Raw genomic sequence first — 20,692 nt, 5'->3', positions numbered from 1 at the left:
CCTATGAATAAAACTGGTAAGAAACCAAAGCATAACATATCTACTATCCTGTCTCTCTGTCCCATATTGACACCACCCCAGATTCAATCACAAGAAGTCTTTCTACTGCATGATACGTTACTACTAATCCTGATTTACACAGACCGTATTAAACCTGAGACCACATATCAATCCTAAAAATAGGAGATCCAAGTTGAATAGACAATTTTAGGTCATGCTAAGAAGCAAAGAAGCACAGGAAAAATAGGGAAGATGTATTTTTCCAAATTATTATGGGGCTTTTTTCAAAACATACTTTTTAAAAAACAAAGTGTTCTGCAAATGCTTAACAATTTATAAACATTTTCACTCCTGTTTATTTCAAATCAAAGGGATACCCTGGGCCATATGGCCTAGCTTCTTACGGATGGATGCTTTGCAATGACTTGCAAGCACTCACAGTTGGAAAAAAAGAAAACACATCACTACAAAACAAATACTTAAATTATCATAATCATTATTACTTGTAATCAGTTTTCAATCAACAGTATTAAGTATGACAATACTACGACATATAAACAAGTAATGACTTTGACTTGATTTTATAGCATTCTGTATGATATGGTGTTATTACTCTCCTCAACATTCCACTAGTCAGATTTATTTTCTGCCTGACATTGTTTCTAATTCCATTTTAGCTGAGCTTCAGTGAAAGTTTTGCAATAAATGACAGTTGAATTAGTTGTTGATTTGCAAGAATAAACTTACTATTGTAAAGCTAAAATGCTAACAAGTAGCCAAAGAACAGTTTCTAAACTGTCTTAACCTGCCATAAGTATTTCATAAATACTGTTATGACCATCCTAGTTCTTTCCTAAACGAAATACATGCCCTGAAGAATTTCATGGGCCACAAATCCAGATTTTTTCCTAAATCACAATTATATCTACAGAGAGTGTCAGAACATTGAGAAGATTAAACATTAATTTATACAATACATGTTTTCCACATCTGTCTGCCCCACCATTCTGAAGTATCTAAAAAATATGCTAATAATACTGGATATACAACACAGGTCCTAATCAGCAAGAGTCATGCATCATTCTTGTGACCCTGGATGCCCAATTTTCTTTACATGGTGAGTTGATTTAAGTCATGTGGCAAGTGCTAAAGTTTCTTCTGTGGAATGACATAGGAACAGAAGTCATTGCTTGGCATGACTGCATCAAGGAGCGTTGCTGACAGCCAGGAGAGATCAAAAGCGGATCAAGTTGCTTAACAAACTATATGTCATTGAAGTCAAAAAGCCTAAAGAATCCTGGAGAGCTGTGAAATCTGGAAGCAACAGATGGAGCCATACTCACTTTGTTGATAAAAAGCTCTACCTGTTTTTTGGTCTTCAATTTCTTATAAAGAATCTACCATATTACGTTTATCCCTGTGGATATTATCTTAAAATAACAACCAAAGAAAAAAGCCTGAATAATCTGCAAGCATTATATTGTATGGTTAGTGGAATTTCTGCTACACTAGCTTAGGTGACATTTACTTGTTTTTGTTTGTTTGCTTTTTATACAGAAAAAATGTAAATTTCTGCCTTATTAATCTTGGAACAGGCACACATCATGCTTTGTGAAAGTCTTTTGGACTTAATTTAATTTAGAATCCCTGAAGAGATTCTCTTTTCTAACATTTACAAATTTCAAGGCATATAGTTCATAAAACATAAAAATGGACAAGAGCATCCACAGTCAAATGGATGAAAGCGTACATTATGAGAGCTTTTTCTTCCTAGGCATATCAGAATAACTACTACTTTCATACAAAAATAAGCCTTAGCTCAAAACTGTGAAACAGCGTGACAAAAATTATTTTACAAAACCATGAAGATGATTTATATCTGTATGTTTCTGTGTATGTTACTGACATATTTATATGGTAAAATACAGCATTTCTAGAATGAAATGCTATCATTATGGTTACAAAACTTTTTTTTTCTTTTTTTAATAATAAACCACCAATCTGTGGTTTTGTTTGTTTGGGTTTTGTTTATAACCTTATAAAAGGATCCATTTGGGATTGCCTCTTTCCCCCATTTTTACAAAATGTGATCTCACCGTGCATTGTTTAACGAGCATTTTAAACTAACATACCCTTAAACTGGTGATATTGCCTGTACCAATGCTATGTGGATTTTTTTCGGTGATAAAATACAAAATAAAGCAGGCAAAGAAACATCAAGAAAAATACATGGTGAAATCGTCTCATTAAAAATTCCACCTAAACACAGATGAAGAAGGGACCATGGCTACAAACCACATCTAACTGTAAAACTGGAATACATCCATAGACATCTATTCCTGTCTTAAAGTTTGGTGATATTCAGTATTTCCCAGGAATACTTCATACTCATTTATTCTCAGCATCTTCAAAAGCAGAGGATCATATTTAGGATTTTGTCATAATTAGCATCTTACAGCTCTCCCTTTCTGGTCAGTCATTTAGTGAGGCACTTGCTAGTTCCTCAAGTTGTAAGGTTCCAGATGCACATTAGTAAATCTGATAGTGTACTTAAACTAAATGCACAGGAAAACCACTTTGAAGTCATTTTATCCATTCAGCTAAAATTTGCACTCTATTTAGAAAAGACCAGCATTAAATATGGTTATTCTGCCTCTTTGAATGCATTACATTTAAGCAATTGGAATACCCAGAATTGTTAGTGAATGCTCTTGCAATCATAGTGTTTTGGTTTTTTTTTTTTAATCATTTTGAATTCAGGGTAACACTTTTCTTTGGAAAAGCACATCAAAAAGCATTTTGCATAACTCAGGGTTGATAAGAAAGCTGTGAGATTGCAAACTGTTATTGAAATTTTTACTTCATATCCAGGTGTGGATGCAGACAGGGGCCAACACTGGCCCCCAGAAAAGTTCGTCCCAAAGGGAATGGGCAAAAAGTCAGTGCCTGCAGCTATTTTTCAGTTTCATTAACTACAAAACAGAGTGACAACGGAGATTCAAGCCTAAGGGCTGGATCTGGAAGCACAAAAAGAATTTGACTGCAATCTTGCGGCAGAGTGAAGCATGTAATTTCTATTTTTACAAAACCCCCACTTTGATCACTGCACAGTGTAGATTTATTCCATAAGAAATTTATGCCCATATGCAAATTTCAATCTTCATCTAAAAATATTTAAGCCCTTGTCTGTATAAATACATTTTTAGGGAACTTGTGAGGGATAATGTTCACCTCCATGAAAGTTCTTAAACACGTGCCTGAAGTACCAAGTCCTTTCTCTTAGTCAAAGCTAAGCATCTTTCTCCTCTATTTGCAAGCTTGAAAACTGACCCTCAGGAAAAAAAAAAAGTTGCAAGAACTACAGAAATAAATTTACATTGTTGAACTACCAAATGTTTGCTGTCTAAATTCTTCAGGGCAGGAAGTGGATGCTGCTTCGGTTTGCTCCTCAGTATCACAATAAGTGACCTTGAAACAACTTTAAATTTTACATCTAAATATTTAAAATACATTTTAAAACATCTGAACAAAGTCTGATAGCAAGAAGAGAAGGTCAGACTTTATTCTGTAATAGTGTTTTTTTTGTTTTTGTTTTTGTTTTTTAGTACTGAACCCACCATTCTAGATTATTCAGGAACTAATGGTTTGCCAAATCATTCCTCAGTCTAAAGACTCTTGGCATTCAAAACCAGCAAGACAACAGAATTACAAAGATCATTTGACTTCTTGATCAGAATCCATCTTTCCAAGATTTAATATAATGTTACGTACCTGGTCAGTATGGTTGAGACTTTTAGCAAAAGTATTGAAGATCATGGGTGCTATTGGCCAGCATTTTCACCACCTCTACTGTTATTTAAACTTAGTGTTTAGTCCTCAGCTTTAATAAGTGTTACACATGATACATGTTCTTTACTGAAGTCTAGCAAACTTATCGCATTTTTAAAAGTTAAGTTTATTCAAGGAAATATCACTCCATAAACATGAGAAAAATTACTTCTTTTGCATATAATATTTTAGCAAGTCAGGTTATTTCAGCTGTCTTTAAAAACATGCCATATTACTTTTTCTTATTTTCTAGGTAGTAACTTGGAACTAATTCTTAAACATTTTAGTCATGAAAATGGTTTGATACTTCACAATTCTTCTGAAAGACTTGTTGAAATCAGTTTGAAAATAAAAAAAATTTGTTTGGGTTTTGAGACAAGATTTTATCAGTTGGCTTGATGTTTATTTTAACAACCTATTCCAGGTTAGCTACAGAAAATAACAAATTATTGCTTAATCATGAAAAAGCAAATTAAGGAAACAAAATGCTAACAGAGGACTTGAAATACAAATATTTTTACACTGTCATCTAATTTCTCAAAATGATACAAAATAATAACAGCAAATATATGTTGTTAACACATAATTAGCACTTAATCTAAATTCAGTACCTCGCAAATCTTTCTTCATTTTGCGGAGATCCTTTTGAAAGTCTTCAAACTTCATTTGTGAAGCCTGGAAGAGATCTTGTGGCTCTGGAAGAGGAAAGATGCATTGCTCTTTTCCAGCATCCTGACAAAAACACAAATGAGCAGTTACACAGTGCTCATTACTTTTCTATGTAGCAAAACATATAACTGAAAGCACAAAACATTTACATGCATTTCCTTGTCTTTGCCATCAGAAAACCATGTTCACTTTTGTTTTTTTAACTCAAATTTTAAAAAGCAGAATTAATTCTCACCTCATCAAAATTACGCAAATAGTATGAGACAATGTAAGATAGAAGACTTCTGCTGTTGTCCTGTGTAGAAGAGAACAAGGTTTGTTACGTTACTAAAACTCATCGAAAAACAAACAAACAAAACAGATCATTTGAATAAAAGGAATATTTAGTCACATACAGATAATATTTTGCTGATACAGTGCCTTTATCAAAAGAAAAAAAAATCCCCAAAGTATTTAGTCAATAAACACAGTAACAGAAAATTGTGTGGTAACACTTCTGTAAGCCGTTCCCGATTTTTGAAATATACCTGACTTGAAACTGAAACCTTGCATTTTGAAACTTCACAACAAGGGAAAAAGAGAAATTGTTTCTGGGTTAGTATACACACCTTGTTTTGGCAACATTCAGGTCTTTATAGACATGCATCTATAGACTAAAGCAAAGTTTAATTAAACAAAGATATTTCTAAATGAATTTTTGGCCTGGCCCTTTTGGGGCTCTGTTGGGGGATTTCTCTTTATTTCCCTTCTGTAATAGATCGTCAGCTGAAAATCTTAGAATTTAAGAAGATTTTAGGTAGAACTATGTTTTCAAATGGAAAACTATAAGAACTTTTCTGAGTGAACAGTAGTAAAGGAGCTGAAGATGGATTTTGTAATTGCAAGGTTAACGGTAACAACATTAACCCTGGGGCCAGGGTCAGAGACGTTACCAGGAAGCTTCCCAACCTGGTTCGCCCCTCTGACTACTACCCGCTTTTGATAGTCCAGGCTGGCAGTGACGATGTTGAAAATAGAAGCCTCAAGGCTATCAAACAGGACTATAGGGGGCTGGGACGATTGGTGGAGGGAGCGGGAGTGCAGGTGGTGTTTTCGTCTATCCCTACAGGGGAAGGGAGAGGCACAGAGAGGACATGGAAAGCTCGCGTGGTTAATAGGTGGCTCAGAGGCTGGTGCCAGCACAGAAATTTTGGGTTTTTTCACCATGGGGAGCTTTACTCGGCACCCGGCCTGATGGCCCCAGACGGGTCCCTATCTCCAAGGGGAAAACGGATCCTAGGCCAGGAGCTGGCGGGGCTCATAGAGAGCACTTTAAACTAGGTAAGAAGGGGGACAGGGCTCAAACAAGGCTTGTTGGAGCTGTGCCAGGGGGAAACAATGGCTAGGCCGGGGAAGAAGGCGATGGCCCAGCTGAAGTGCATCTACACTAATGCACGCAGCATGGGTAACAAACAGGAGGAGCTGGAAGCCATTGTGCAGCAGGCAGGCTACGACTTGGTTGCCATCACGGAGACGTGGTGGGACTGCTCCCACGACTGGAGTGCTGCAATGCCTGGATATCGGCTCTTCAGGAGGGACAGGCAGCACAGAGGGGGTGGTGGCGTGGCTCTCTACATTAGAGAATCTTTTGACGTTGTGGAACTCCAGGCTGGGAATGATAAGGTTGAATCCCTGTGGGTTAGGATCCGCGGGAAGGCTGGCAAGGCTAGCTTCCTGGTCAGGGTCTGTTATAGACCGCCGAACCAGGATGAGGAGACGGATGAGGAGTTTTATAGGCAACTGACAGAAGTTGCAAAATCGTCGGCGCTTGTCCTCGTGGGGGACTTCAACTTCCCGGACATATCCTGGAAACACAACACGGCACAGAGAAAGCAGTCTAGGAGGTTTCTGGAGAGCGTGGGAGATAGCTTCCTGACGCAGCTGGTCAGTGAACCTACCAGGGGTGGTGCCCCGCTAGACCTTCTCTTCACAAACAGAGAAGGACTGGTGGGAGATGTGGTGGTCGGAAACTGTCTTGGGCAGAGTGACCACGAAATGATAGAGTTCTCTATTCTTGGTGAGGCCAGGAAGGGGACCAGTAAAACTGCTGTATTGGACTTCCGGAGGGCTGACTTTTAGCTGCTCAGGACACTGGTTGGCCGAGTCCCTTGGGAGGCGATTCTGAAGGGCAGAGGAGTCCAGGAAGGCTGGGCGCTCCTCAAGAAGGAAATTGTGATGGCACAGGAGCGGTCCGTCCCCACGTGTCCAAGACGAGCCGGCGTGGAAGAAGACCGGCCTGGCTCAACAGAGAGTTGCGGCTTGTGCTTAGCAGAAAAAAGAGGGTTTATAATCTTTGGAAAAAAGGGCGGGCCACTGAGGAGGACTACAAGGATGTAGCGAGGCTGTGCAGGGAGAAAATTAGAAAGGCCAAAGCTCATCTGGAGCTCAACCTGGCTACTGCCGTTAAAGACAACAAAAAATCCTTTTACAAATATATCAACGCGAAACGGAGGACTAAGGAGAATCTCCATCCTTTACTGGATGCGAGGGGAAACCTAGTTACTAAGGATGAGGAAAAAGCTGAGGTGCTTAATGCCGCCTTTGCCTCAGTCTTTAGCGGCAATACCGGTTGTTCTCTGGATACCCAGTGCCTTGAGCTGGTGGAAGGGGATGGGGAGCAGGATGTGGCCTTCGCTATCCATGAGGAAACGGTTGGCGACCTGCTACGGAGCTTGGATGTGCGTAAGTCGATGGGGCCGGATGGGATGCACCCGAGGGTACTGAAAGAACTGGCGGAGGAGCTGGCCGAGCCGCTTTCCATCATTTATCGGCAGTCCTGGCTATCGGGGGAGGTCCCGGTTGACTGGCGGCTAGCCAATGTGACGCCCATCTATAAGAAGGGCCGCAGGGCAGACCCGGGGAACTATAGGCCTGTCAGTTTGACCTCAGTGCCAGGAAAGCTCATGGAGCAGATTATCTTGAGGGTCATCACGCGGCACTTGCAGGGCAAGCAGGTGATCAGGCCCAGTCAGCATGGGTTTATGAAAGGCAGGTCCTGCTTGACAAACCTGATCTCCTTCTATGACCAAGTGACACGCTTGGTGGATGAGGGAAAGGCTGTGGATGTGGTCTACCTTGACTTCAGTAAGGCTTTTGACACCATTCCCCACAACATTCTCCTCAAGAAACTGGCTGCTCGGGGCTTGGACTGGCGTACGCTTCGCTGGGTTAGAAACTGGCTGGATGGCCGGGCCCAGAGAGTTGTGGTGAATGGATTCAAATCTGGTTGGAGGCTGGTCACTAGTGGTGTCCCCCAGGGCTCGGTACTGGGGCCGGTCCTCTTCAATATCTTTATCGATGATCTGGATGAGGGCATCCAGTGCACCCTCAGTAAGTTTGCAGATGACACCAAGCTAAGTGCGTGTGTCGATCTGCTCGAGGGCAGGAAGGCTCTGCAGGAGGATCTGGATAGGCTGGAGCAATGGGCTGAGGTCAGCTGTATGAAGTTCAACAAGGCCAAGTGCCGGGTCCTGCACCTGGGGCGCAACAACCCCAAGCAGAGCTACAGGCTGGGAGATGAGTGGCTGGAAAGCTGCCTGGCCGAGAAGGAACTGGGAGTGTTGGTTGATAGTCGGCTGAATATGAGCCAGCAGTGTGCCCAGGTGGCCAAGAAGGCCAACAGCATCCTGGCTTGCATAAGAAGCAGTGTGGCCAGCAGGTCTAGGGAAGTGATTGTGCCCCTGTACTCGGCTCTGGTGAGGCCGCACCTTGAGTACTGTGTTCAGTTTTGGGCCCCTCGATAGCACATGGACGTGCTCGAGCGAGTCCAGAGAAGGGTGACCAAGCTGGTGAGGGGTCTGGAGAACAAGTCTTACGAGGAGCGGCTGAGGGAGCTGGGATTGTTCAGCCTGGAGAAGAGGAGGCTCAGGGGCGACCTTATCGCTCTCTACAGTTACCTTAAAGGAGGCTGTAGAGAGGTGGGGGTGGGTCTGTTCTCCTACGTGCCTGGTGACAGGACGAGGGGGAATGGGCGAAAGTTGCGACAGGGGAGTTTTAGGTTGGATGTTAGGAAGTACTTCTTTACCGAAAGGGTTATTAAGCATTGGAACGGGCTGCCCAGGGAGGTGGTGGAGTCACCATCCCTGGAGGTCTTTAAAAGACGTTTAGATGTAGAGCTTAGCGATATGGTTTAGTGGAGTACTTAGTGTTAGGTCGGAGGTTGGACTCGATGATCTTGAGGTCTCTTCCAACCTAGAAATCTGTGAACATTTCCAGCAGATTAAGTATTTAAGACTTGAGCCACCAAACCAAATTTAGTCAGCCTAAACGTTCTGCTGATCCAAGTTCTAAAACTGGTGATGTACACCATAAAGTTTCTGCTAAAGTAAATTGTCCTATACGGTCTTTACTATGGTGTCATTCACATTACCACTCTTGGCTTGCTGAAGAAACAAGTGCACCAGAATGAAGTTCCTTCGCACTTTTAGAGGAAAGTAGTTGATATGGTTAAACATTCTGAGTACATTACCTTACACAAAAGCTAAAGCATGTATATTTAGGAAATGAGGAAGCAGGGAAACAAACTCTTCTTTCTCTGCCACTTTCAGAACAGCAGATCTTGACAATGATTCACTAGATAGATGTAGGGGCCAATTTAAATTCTTAAGAATTATTACTATAACCATTCTCATACCACTGTCCACATTCAGATGGGTCTTTTCATCATAGACATAGAGACTCAAAGATAATTGTTTCCCTGTAAACAGAAGCAAAGCTTTTAACACAACCCCAGTATGAATAACCAAAGCCAAAAAGTGCTGGTAACACACAAGCTTCAGTCTAGCACTGCGCAAGAGAGACAAGACTACTCAGCATTCTCCTTACCCATATAACTGTACTAGATGAATTTTAAATCAACAAGTACTTGTGATTGTACTTTACTCATCTGGATCCATGGTCTAATGTGAAATGCATACTATGTAATCATGATATATACAAAGGATGAATTTTGTATTATAACAAATATGATGTCTAATCAACTACTTTCGGGAGCAACTACTACTTCTCACAAAAATTTTGAATCAGTACCGAAAAAAAAGTTGTGATTCAACTGTTTCTACTTCTGCAATAAACCTTTTAAGAGTAAGGATCATTGCTTGTGAATGCAAAAAAAAATGAGACTATACAGTATACCAAAAGTCAAATACATATCAGATTAGGAACTAAGACAATTTAAAATATTTTTGTTTGTAAGTGAAAGAAATAGTTCATTTCCAAATGGCTATGGAAATACATTCAGTTCTAGGAGTGCAGTCAGCTAAGTACAGTAACAAAATTGTTCCCTTTGATATGCCTAGGTTTCACATCTTTTATTTAGAAATAGAGAAAGAGTAATTTTTGGAAATAATTTAACATTGTAAGGCCTACAGGAAGTCTAAAATCAACTTACACTGCTTTTGACATCTTTCAGTTTTGGCAGGATATCTAGTCCAAACCCATCAGCTTGTCCTCTTGTCCTGTTTCCACCATTCATGTAATTTCCAAAGGCAAGAACCAAACCCAAGACCTGCATTACTCCTGATCCATTTTTCAGTGTCTATAAAACAGAAGAGAAACAGTTCTCAAAAATCTCAGTAATATCTACTGTTACCAGTATAACTGGCAACAGTTTTTAAGCAGATTTGTGGACACTGTTTAGAAATAATACTTACATCAAGGCTCAAATATAGGAAATAATCTTCTGGTGAAATACAAAGATGTAGAATATTACCAACATATTGTGAATGAAAAAAATATCTCCAATTAAGATATTTATTTAAAAAAATAGGAAAGCTATATGGTATTATGAGAGGTGATCATCTGGGAAAAATTAAACAGTAAATTCTTAACTGGTGCTGACAGGAATGATCTATTTTATTCAGGAAAGGGTTCTGCAATAAGTCCCTAAAACACCCATATAGAATAACTAAAACATTTAGATTAAAACAAACAGACAAAATAAGTGGTAAAACAAGTAAACATCATTTAAAATGGTTTTGAGTTATTAAAGTACTGATAAAGGTCTGCTTGTTAAAGCCATGTAGTGTTTTGTTTCTTTTTGTTGTTGGCGGTTTTGTTTTTGCGGGGGATCACTAAATTACAGGAATCTCTTCCAGCTAGAGTCAACATTGCTATCTCTAAATCATTTTAGACCTTGGAAATATAATTTATTTGTGCTTCCAAAATACAAGCAAACACAAGGTGAACTGAACTGGTATTCTTTTGGAAAGGAATGACACAGTCACTATGAAGAAAGATTTTGCTTTGACAAAAGGAGACGGTGCACTGTTTTCCAGAGGCTGACATGCATTGATGGCAACAATATGATATAGTTCAGTACCAAAACTGAATCTTAAAATTTGCTTTGATGTTGAAGTACAATCATAAAATGTTCTATTCTGCAGGACTGCTATCCTTCAGATTTAATGAGCACTTAAAGTAAATAAAGAGAAAACTTGAAATATGAGTACAACTTAACAAGATTAAATATCAAAAATTTAGCTCTACCTCTTTATGGAGCACAACCTACCTCACACAGTTTCTGTAACAATTCAAGTTTGCGATGGATTGAACAAATGCTTTCTGAAAATGTTGACTGAAACAGGATGCAAAATACACGTTCTGAAAAGTTGGGAATTAGTGAGAGTTCATAGAGGAACCTGTAGGAACAAATAAAGAAAACATTTTGAGCCAATGTCAGTACATTCAGAGGCTGGGCTTTTTTTGTTGTTTTGTTCTGCTTTTTGTTTTCTTTTCTATTATAACATGTATAGCTAGTCTACTGCAACACGCAACTTTTACTGAAGTAAACAGAATTATTTTCCAAGTATGCTCTTACTGTTCTGGCTTATCCAAAGACTTCGCATTTTCTTTTTCCTTAGATGCCTTGCTGTGCTTTTCTATTTTTTCTAATTCATCCGATTGTGCTCTCTGGAATAAACAAACAAAGTAATTAAAAAGTGTTACTTACAAACCCAGTCAAAAAGCACAAACAGATGCCCTTGTCACTAATCTCATTTATGGATTTTTTTTTTCTTTCTGGTATCTGCTTATAGTAAAACTACTTAGTCCATGGAGTGATTTTAAGTATAAATACATTAATGAAGACAGAACATCTTCCATATAATTTTATTGATTACTGATAATCTGTAAAAGATTTATTCATTCAACCATGTACTGAGAATAATCTCTGTCCCCACTCCCTTTTCTTTGACTGTTTATAAAACCCTCGGATCAAAGAACTTTCTTCTTGAGATGTGTTTTTCTTTCCAAGTCTGTTGGGTTGCATTTGCATGCAATCTGATTTTTAAATATATTTAAATAATATCCACTGCTTAAAACAAACAAACAAGCCCACCTAAATGAAAATGTTTGCATTGCTTACTGCAATTAAAACTTTATTTTGTATTTGGAGAAAGCTACGGAATAACAGCAATTAACTGATTTATAATGGAGCTATCATATATACCACAATACATGAGAACTACTGCATACTTCTATGGAGCAAAATTATTTTCATTTTGTATCTTAATAAGCCAAAACAATTATATGTAAGCTGTCTAGTATCTTGGAGAACTCTGTGGTACATTTTGTGGTCTCTTCAATATTTAAATCAAAAGAAACAGAGCTTCACTTCTTTCCATGCTCCATGATACAAATAAATTATTTTTTCTTTCCAGTTACAGTGCTGGAAAATCAAATATCATGGAAAGGAATAGAAGCGGAAAGAAATTTCTCCTCCTGACCCTTCTTTTGACATCCATGGTGGTTTTAAAAATAGAGTCAAAACACAAATCTGTGCAATAACGTAAGAAAAAGTAGGAAATATATCTATATTTATTCCTTTAAGAAAACACTGCATATGTTTTTGAACTTACTCCACCACAGAACTCAAAGACAACAGTGGAAAATGGCGTTCTAACTACTTAATGCCAAAGCAAAAGATCGGCTGCACCTGCATTCTGTCTTGCCTGATTTTGCATGATTAGAAGAATTAGGGAACTATCTAAAATCATACTGCCATGGCTCCAGCAGCAATTTGAAACTAGAAAGTCAGGTTTGGACAGTTCTTCTGAGGTTGTTGAACATCTCATGTGAAAAGGGAGAAAAAATCCTTACGTGAAACAGAAAGATGCCTCAGTTTCTCTGATCAATCCAATAAGTCTGGAAATGTCAACAAGACCATTTGTCTCAAGTACTATACATCCTAGTATTTAGCCAGTGTTCCTGTGGAAGTTTTTCAAGGGTCATCTTCTCTAAACTAGTCTGATCTCATCTATGAAATGCTCCAACTGATATTGCAAGCAACTCCCCCCCCCCCCGCCCCCCAATAAAATTTGTTCTTGATGCTATGATATTATAATGGTAGCAGTATCTGTATCACAGAATTACAGAACAGTTGAGGTTTGAAGGGACCTCTGGAGAGCATCTAGTCCAACCCTCTGGCACAAGGCAGAGGCAGCTAGAACAGATTGCTCAATACTTCAGTCAGGTTTTGGACATCTCTCAGGATGGAGACTCCACAACCTCTCTAGGTAGCCTGTTCCAGTGTCACATTTACAGAAAAAAAATAAATAAATGGTATTTTCATTTCTAAATGAAGTCTCCATCATTTAAATTTCAAGAGGCCCATTGCCTTTGTGGCCCATTGCCACACTAGGCATTACTGGTCTATCTCTGTTCTTTACTCCCTCTTACCCAGTCAGGTATTTAGATATGCTGGGTAAGACCTCCCTGAGCTCTCTCTCCTCCAAGCTTACCCCTAGCTCTCTCAGCCTCTTCTTGTATGACAGATCCTCCATGCCTTTCATCACCACTGTGGCTCTGCGCTAGACTTGCGCGCTAGACTTGCTCCATGTCCATGTCACCTGCACTGGGGAGGGCCAGAACGGGACATGTCACCCCAGATTGGGGCTCACCAGTGCTGAGGAGAGGGGAATAATAATTTCCCTTGACTTGCTCAATCCTTCCTCAATCTATCCTATCTGTCATATTCTTAAGAGCTAGTCTTACACTACTTTACACATACCCCAATATCAAACAAACCTGGGGATTCATCCTCCAAAGGCACTGTTCTAGGTATTGTTTCTTTCGAGGTAGGCATAGGATATAGGAATATAATTACAGTAGTAATTTTTGCTTGTATAATTCATCCTGAGGAGAAGGAGCTTTTTAAGATACTAAGGTCTAAAAATTGGATTCAGACATTTTAGAAGACCCATCTGGACATGGGGTGAGGATTAGGAAAGATGTCTCTCTACAGGACTGAAACAAACAAGCATTAGTTCTAGATTTAATAGTCTTGGCTCCAGGCCCAATACATAACAACACTCTTTTCTTGCATCATAACTTCATTTCTCCTGCCTGTCAAAGGATTACATCCATATATTTTAGAAGTACAGGGGAAGCAACATGGATACTATTTATTCAAAGGCAGTAGCTGCATACTGAAATCTATGTCACCTGTTAGCAGAGGACTGTTTGAGGTCAGTAAGAGAATCCAAATCTGTGAGCAGTGGCATCTATCCTTCATGTTGGAAACACCATAATGTTGTAGCTATACTTAGAGCACATTCTCACAGTCAACAGTATCATGTTTTATCTGTATTCACAGTATGCAACTTTAAAGAATAACCAAAAAGAAGGAAAAACTATTGCCTTAAAGGGTTTATCTTCTAACAATAGGTAATTGATGATAAAAAAAAACTTACTAGAAATATTAATCTTCCAAGAAAATGGCATTCTAAGATTTCGGTGTTACAAAGCTCTGACAGAGAGATTTCCTTCCAAAAACTTGGGGGAAACACAACTAATCCTTTGCCAGTGCATTAAACAAATGAGCAGTTTTCTTCCTTCTTAGAGGTCTCACACAGTTCTGTAGAAGGGACTCTAATGGTCAGAGTTAACTCTGACCCACAAAGCTTTCTGATAGGCCTGAACAGACTCCAAAGCTATAGTGTAACGAAGGTGACCATAATCAGTCTGAAATGAGTGAGTTGGGTATGATAATTTTATCCTTAGAATTCCACACGAAAATTATTTTGTTACTATGTTACTGTTTATTTTGTTAATCCTGACAAAAAGGAAGAATTAGACATGCCCAGTCACAGGGGGGAGAAGCAAGAGGTGGAAATCAAATACAAGACAAGTAAGATTAATGGAAAAACTAAAGCTATGACTGTGTATTAAAAATTACTTCCGTTTTATGCATTCATTTAAGTAACTTTCAATAAATCACTTAAGATACTTAAATATATATTAAGTACTATTGCTAACTTACTATAGTTCCTGAAAACTTCCAAAGCTATTTAAACAAATAGTTTTTATAACAAAATTTCTATATTTTATTCAAAAATAATAGACATATACATGCATATACATATATGGGTTTGAAATCAAATGTAAGATACAATGCTTTACTCCATTTTTTACAATAGCCACTTAAATTAAACAAACTAAAACAATAGATTCTCCTAAAGTATTGCATTGATCACTAGACATTTTAAAATTAGGAGATATATGGACAATATATTTTTAACTCCTGAGGTCAACTCAAAGATCACCTCTTTGTCACAGTATCATCCACTCTATCCCCCTTACCCAAGCAATATCAGAACTTCTGTTATCTCTGACAGATATTACTCCTCCCTGTCTTCTAAGCTGCAGGTGGAAGAATCCAAAACCTCTCCAACAGCCAGTGTTTTCTGCTATCCTCATCCCTGGAATACTTTTCCTAATATCTTATCTAAATCTCCCACGCTGCAATTTACTATTTCTCCTGTTGCAAAGAACACAGGAGTATGTCCTCAGCCAAACATGTTTTACTCTGAACAATTACACTACATTCAGGTTTTGACTAGTAAATCATGGTCTTAGCTTAAAATCAGTGTTTTACTCTGCTCTATTAGTTACTGACCCACCTTTCTTTAATCAAAGCGTAATACTCAAAATAGAACTGTCTCAGGCTTACTTTATGCTGCTGTTGAATATGAAAACATTTTAAAAACATTATAACGTATATGAATATAAGACTTAAATAAAAATATTGCATAGCTCCAAACTCTTACCAGAAAGATGAGGAGCCACCATCAATGTATTGTTTCATTTAATAAGGAATTCCTGTGATCTACTGTCAGAACACACTTTTCTAAGTGGCTTTTCACCCAGTCTTTGGAAGAGCCAACTGGGCTTATCTTCCATTAGATAAGGCTTTTCTAGAATACCCTGTGACAGTGTCAAAGGCCTTTCTAAAGCCAAGATACATAACATCATTTGCTCCTCCTTCCCCCCCCCCCCCGCCTTTTAAGTCAACTTAGACTTAAAAAACCCTCACTTATTCAATTTATGCTTAAAAAAAAAAATCCTCCAAAAATAAGTGAGTTTCCCTACTAACATTTTTTTTTTTAATTACATTCTTTTTTTTTTTTTTTTTTTTTTTAAGTATAAACAAAGTATAACACACAAAATAAAAATTCTGGGTACTTTAAATTATGACAGAAAAGGAATGAGGATGACAAGTCTTCTGCACAACTACTGTTGAAAATTATTTCTCAGAATTATTACTGGTTAGCTTATTTTTGTATGGTTAATGTCTATTATCTATCTGCAAATTTGAGAACAGATACAAAAAGAGCTTTTGTATTACCCTCCAGCATTTGTGTCAAAAAAGAACATTCAATATATCCCATAAAATTCATTAATCTGATTGTATTAACACCTCTTTGATTGTCAATGCTTTTTATTTCCTTCAAGTTGTTTTTTTATAAATAGAACAGAACAGTGTAATATACCAGAATTTTATGTTAATTTTATCTAAAATCAGGCAGCATAAATCTGATAGAAAGACCACAAAGACATGCTGCTTCAGTTTTAATTCTTTTCCCACTTTTTCCAGTGTAGAATCTTATGAATCTTATTTAGGATCAAAAATGTGGTAAGGGCCATACTTCCACTTTTCAACATAAATCTGCTGTTTCCTGTACTTTTCTCCTTGCAACAGAACCTTAGCTCTGACCTTAGATCAGTTTGAAAGCATTTATTATTATTTATATTTTATTTTTGTTTGTTTTTATTTTTGGGTGGTATTTTGGTCAGCTTGGTTTTCAAAGAATGTAACGTTTCAAAAGTGACTTGTCTAAAGAACATTGTCAAAAGTAAATGAAACAGATATACAAAGATATCCTCATTAATAGCAACTATCACATTCTTTTAAAGCTGCATCTTGTATCAGAAGTTTGGTATTAACTTGCTGAAAAATGTTAAGATGTAGCATTTTAAACGTTGGTTAAAAAAAAATCACAAGAAATAATTGGGGAGAAGGTTTGAATTTTAGTGGTAGAGTGGAGGCAAACATTGCAAACTTCTTGATGCTTTTGTTCTTACAAAAGGCATTTAGAGGTTTTTGAAAGCACTGAGCTGTCTTTTAAATATATGGATAGAACAGAATGTAAGAGGAGTCAAATGAAATTATAGAGATTTGAATTTGTGATGTAAGGCAATTTTAAACGAACAAATGCAGAAAGCAGAAATAATCCTTTGATACAGTTTTCAAGCAATTTTTATATACTTATTTTCACAATACAGTGAAAATACAGCAGGCCTTAAGCCTAACCTGATTTCAAGTAGTGGTGTTTCAGATAAAATGTCTGCTAAGAAGCTACTTGTTTTCAAGGTGAATATTCACTTGTCTGCAAATAATTTTATTTCTCATTATAACCACTATAGTTAAACACATATAGTGAACTGATAACCGTATTCAGTTTTATCTGCCTTCTCCCTCTCTAAACAGACAGGGCACCTGGAAAAAAAAAAATATATCTTAAGGAGTTTGTAGGGATGTAACAATTTCTCTTTTCCCACCCTCATAGCAAATTGAAAAAAATCAAAATTTTATAATCTGCAGAAAATATTTTTTATAATATCATGTGATAAATGTATCCCCAATCTTTCTAAAATAGATGGAAACAGAAAAAAGTATTGTAATGATAAAACGGTAAAATGGAACGCAGCTCATTAAAGGTAAATTATTAAGTGACTGTTGCCTGACTCCAAACTGGAGTTCTTTGTATATAAAGCAGAGAAACCACAAATTTAAAGTGCATTACATGTATGTTTATAAGATATAAATAAAAAATATAAATAAAATAAAATGCAGAGAAAAACTGAGCCCACAAGGCCGTTCTGGTAGATGCTAGCTGTGAAAGAACATTAAAGTTTCACATGTAGCCTTATCTACTAAGGCTTTCCTGTTAATACTGTCTTAATACATAGTTAATTGTCAACACATATCTGAACAGCTTTATAAAGAAAACTATACAACCATATGTGGGAACGATGACACTGTACAAGACAGGACTGCAGTAACAAAGACTTTCTCACTAACTCCAGTACCAGTTAATACTATTAAATAAATTATTGAGAGCTTGGGTCATTGGTGGGGTGTGAGTTTCTTCATTTATAAAAAGTCACTAAGATGTATACAGTAACTTTGTGGTTTAACAAGACTTTAATTCTTCAGTAAACAGGAATTGAGCCCTCGGGACTGCGGTTTTTGAAATTAGGGTGTGTTTAGGTTTGGAGACTGCCCAGATTTCATTCACATTTAAGAAGGGAAAGCACCATGCCAGACATATGCAATCAGGGGGAAGAAAAAATACATTATGATGGGAGACTGTAAAACAAATCCTGCCATATGTTCCATAAAGATCAAATAGAAAGGTTTAGAACTAGTATAAAGGTATTTAAATATCCAGAAGAAAAAAAAAAAAAAAAATCAAACTCAATAAATAAACCCTAAGAACTAAAAATTTGGTTAATGGCTACAATATAACAGAGTTAGGCACCTTATCCCCACCCGCAACACAGAATGATGCTGAGAATTAAGGGAGGAGTCAAACATGTTAGTCCCTCTTGAATCACCTATTGCTCACCTTTTTTTTTTTTAATTGAACAGTATTTTTATAATTACTGAAGCTACCAAGATCTGATTGTTTGTATTTTCAATCTGTAATCAAAGATAAACAACGACAAAATAAGAGGCTTCTTTTCAATCAGTTTTACCAGAGGATCCAGCAACAAGATTCAGCTCCTCTGATGAAGGTCTCTCCAAATGAATTGGACTATGTATTTTTTTTCCTGCTTTCTTGCACCCAAGCAAATATAGTGAAAAGTTGGGCTGATACATCTTTTATTCACAGCAAAAGTCTATATTATAGTCATTCAATCTTTCTGAGTCTCCCCCAAACTAACATACTTTCCTCAATTAGGCCAACTTTTCCTAGACATTCTCGGTAATTAGCAAAAATTATTACAAAAGGAGCATAATAGCATTTGGTATTTCAGCAAACTGCAAATTTGGAGGTAATCCATTATAATAGAATTCAGAAGTATATTACAGATGAGATTAAGAAAGTGATTGAAAAATATCCTGTTAGCACAAATGATATTCAGCAACAAACGAGAACTACTTTTTAAACTAAAAAAAGTCTAATGCAACACAAAAGAGTGAAGTTTGCAAAAAACTGATCATCAGGGCAGTATCTATTCCATACTTCCAACAACTCAATCTCTCATAATCGTGCATATGTAATATATCAAATTACTTATATATTTTATTTTTTTTTTACATGTTAAAGAATGTGTAGAACAGGATATAGCTGTGCAAGGAGGCATATTAAAAATAATGTAAAATCAATAGAATCATAGCATAGTTTGGTTTGGAAGAGACTTGCAAGATCACTCAGATCCAGCCTCACCTCCCAGAAAAAAAAAAAAAGCACAGGTTGCCCAAAGCCCAATCCAACCTGGCCTTCAACACTTCCAGGGATGGGGCATCCACAGCTTCTCTGGGCAACTTGTTCCAGTGCCTCACCACCCTCAGAGGAAAAAATTTCTTCCTAACATCTAATCTAAATCTTCCCTCTTTTAGTTTAAAACCATTCCCCCTTGTCCTATCACTACAGTCCCTGACAAAGAGTCCCTCCCCATCTTTCCTGTAGGCCCCCTTTAAATATTGGAAGGAAAAATAAAGAATAATACAGGTTTGTCCAGAAATAACATAGGACTGTTCAAAAATGCTATGGAATAAGGATGAGAAGTGTTTAAAGTGTAAAGACTGGGGGGGTGGGACGGAGGCATAGTTAGGACAGGTTTCCGTTTGGTCATTATCTTCTTTAGGAGTGCTGAGGGAGCTAATTCTTCAGGGATGAAATAAGAGCTGTAGAGCTTCTGAGTTCTTGTTAGATAATCACAAGCTTCCTTCCCTGCAACCCCCACTCAGAGAGGACTAGAGCTTATTAACTCTCTTTTCATGCCCTAAAGTGTTTAATTAATGAGAAATTCCAGAAATTAATAAATCATTCCAAAGTAGGCCATAAAAACAGAGTCCCAAAAGTCCCCCAAAATTGGAAAGGTGCAAATTAAGGAATTTATTATTAAAATTAAAACGTGATGGAAATAAAAAGTCCAATACAATATCATACATTGATTTTTAATGCCATTCTGTTGTGCACAGCTTTGTGTTTTGGAGGGTAAATAGAAAGCCTCTTTGCTCTTTCTGGAAATACCTATCCAGACCTCTATGTCTCCAGGCAATGTGCTCCAAGAAGACAATAATGCTTACTGGCCTCATCTGAAGACAGAAACGTGCTTCTGAAATCCACTTCATTGAGTTTTGCACTTAACTTTCTAAAGCCAGTCTTTGAACATACCTGAGTACATTCTGAATCCCTGATTTTGCATATCTAGTAGTCAAACATACTCTGATGATAAGCACCAGTCATTTATGAAGCCTCCTACTTTTCACTGCATTAACTTAGAGTAAGCCTTTTGCTTTCAAAGAGATGAAATTATTTTGGAGGAAACTCTGAAATAACAATTAAAACTACAGTTCCTCAAATGAAATGGTTGTTCTTATTAAAACAAATGTTTTTTATTGAACAAAATTGTTATATTAGTGAAGTTACTAGGGTAAGTCTTGGAGTGCAAGGTCTGATGCCTATTGACCAAAGACTGCCCTACCCAAAAGTACATACAAGGGTATAAAAAGGAGCACAACTCATTTCTCATTTAGAAATTGATCACGTTTCTGTAAGTAATACATATGCTCTGTATAAAACACATGAAGACTATTAATACAGTTCAACTGCATATTATTATTTTCATTGCTTTGGACAAAATA

At 37.5% G+C, this 20,692-nt stretch overlaps 1 protein-coding gene across 6 annotated transcripts in view; it reads right to left on the bottom strand.

The window, feature by feature from the left end:
* FMN2 (formin 2) overlaps window positions 1–20,692 on the bottom strand; it is a 202,216-nt gene that overhangs the window by 57,470 nt on the left and 124,054 nt on the right. For all 6 annotated transcript variants that reach the window (XM_083831936.1, XM_083831934.1, XM_083831935.1 and 3 more), the window contains 5 exons: window positions 11,354–11,445; window positions 11,045–11,174; window positions 9,926–10,072; window positions 4,733–4,792; window positions 4,440–4,560 (listed from right to left, as the gene is read on the bottom strand). In XM_083831936.1, the coding sequence (XP_083688062.1) occupies window positions 4,440–4,560; window positions 4,733–4,792; window positions 9,926–10,072; window positions 11,045–11,174; window positions 11,354–11,445 (550 nt within the window). The remainder of the gene's footprint in view (window positions 1–4,439; window positions 4,561–4,732; window positions 4,793–9,925; window positions 10,073–11,044; window positions 11,175–11,353; window positions 11,446–20,692) is intronic.

Source organism: Anser anser, assembly GCF_964211835.1.
Source record: "Anser anser genome assembly, chromosome: 3".
Classification (NCBI taxonomy): Eukaryota; Metazoa; Chordata; class Aves; order Anseriformes; family Anatidae; genus Anser; species Anser anser.
The sequence above is the reverse complement of the archived record's forward strand: the minus strand, read 5'-3'. Positions and strand labels throughout refer to the sequence as shown.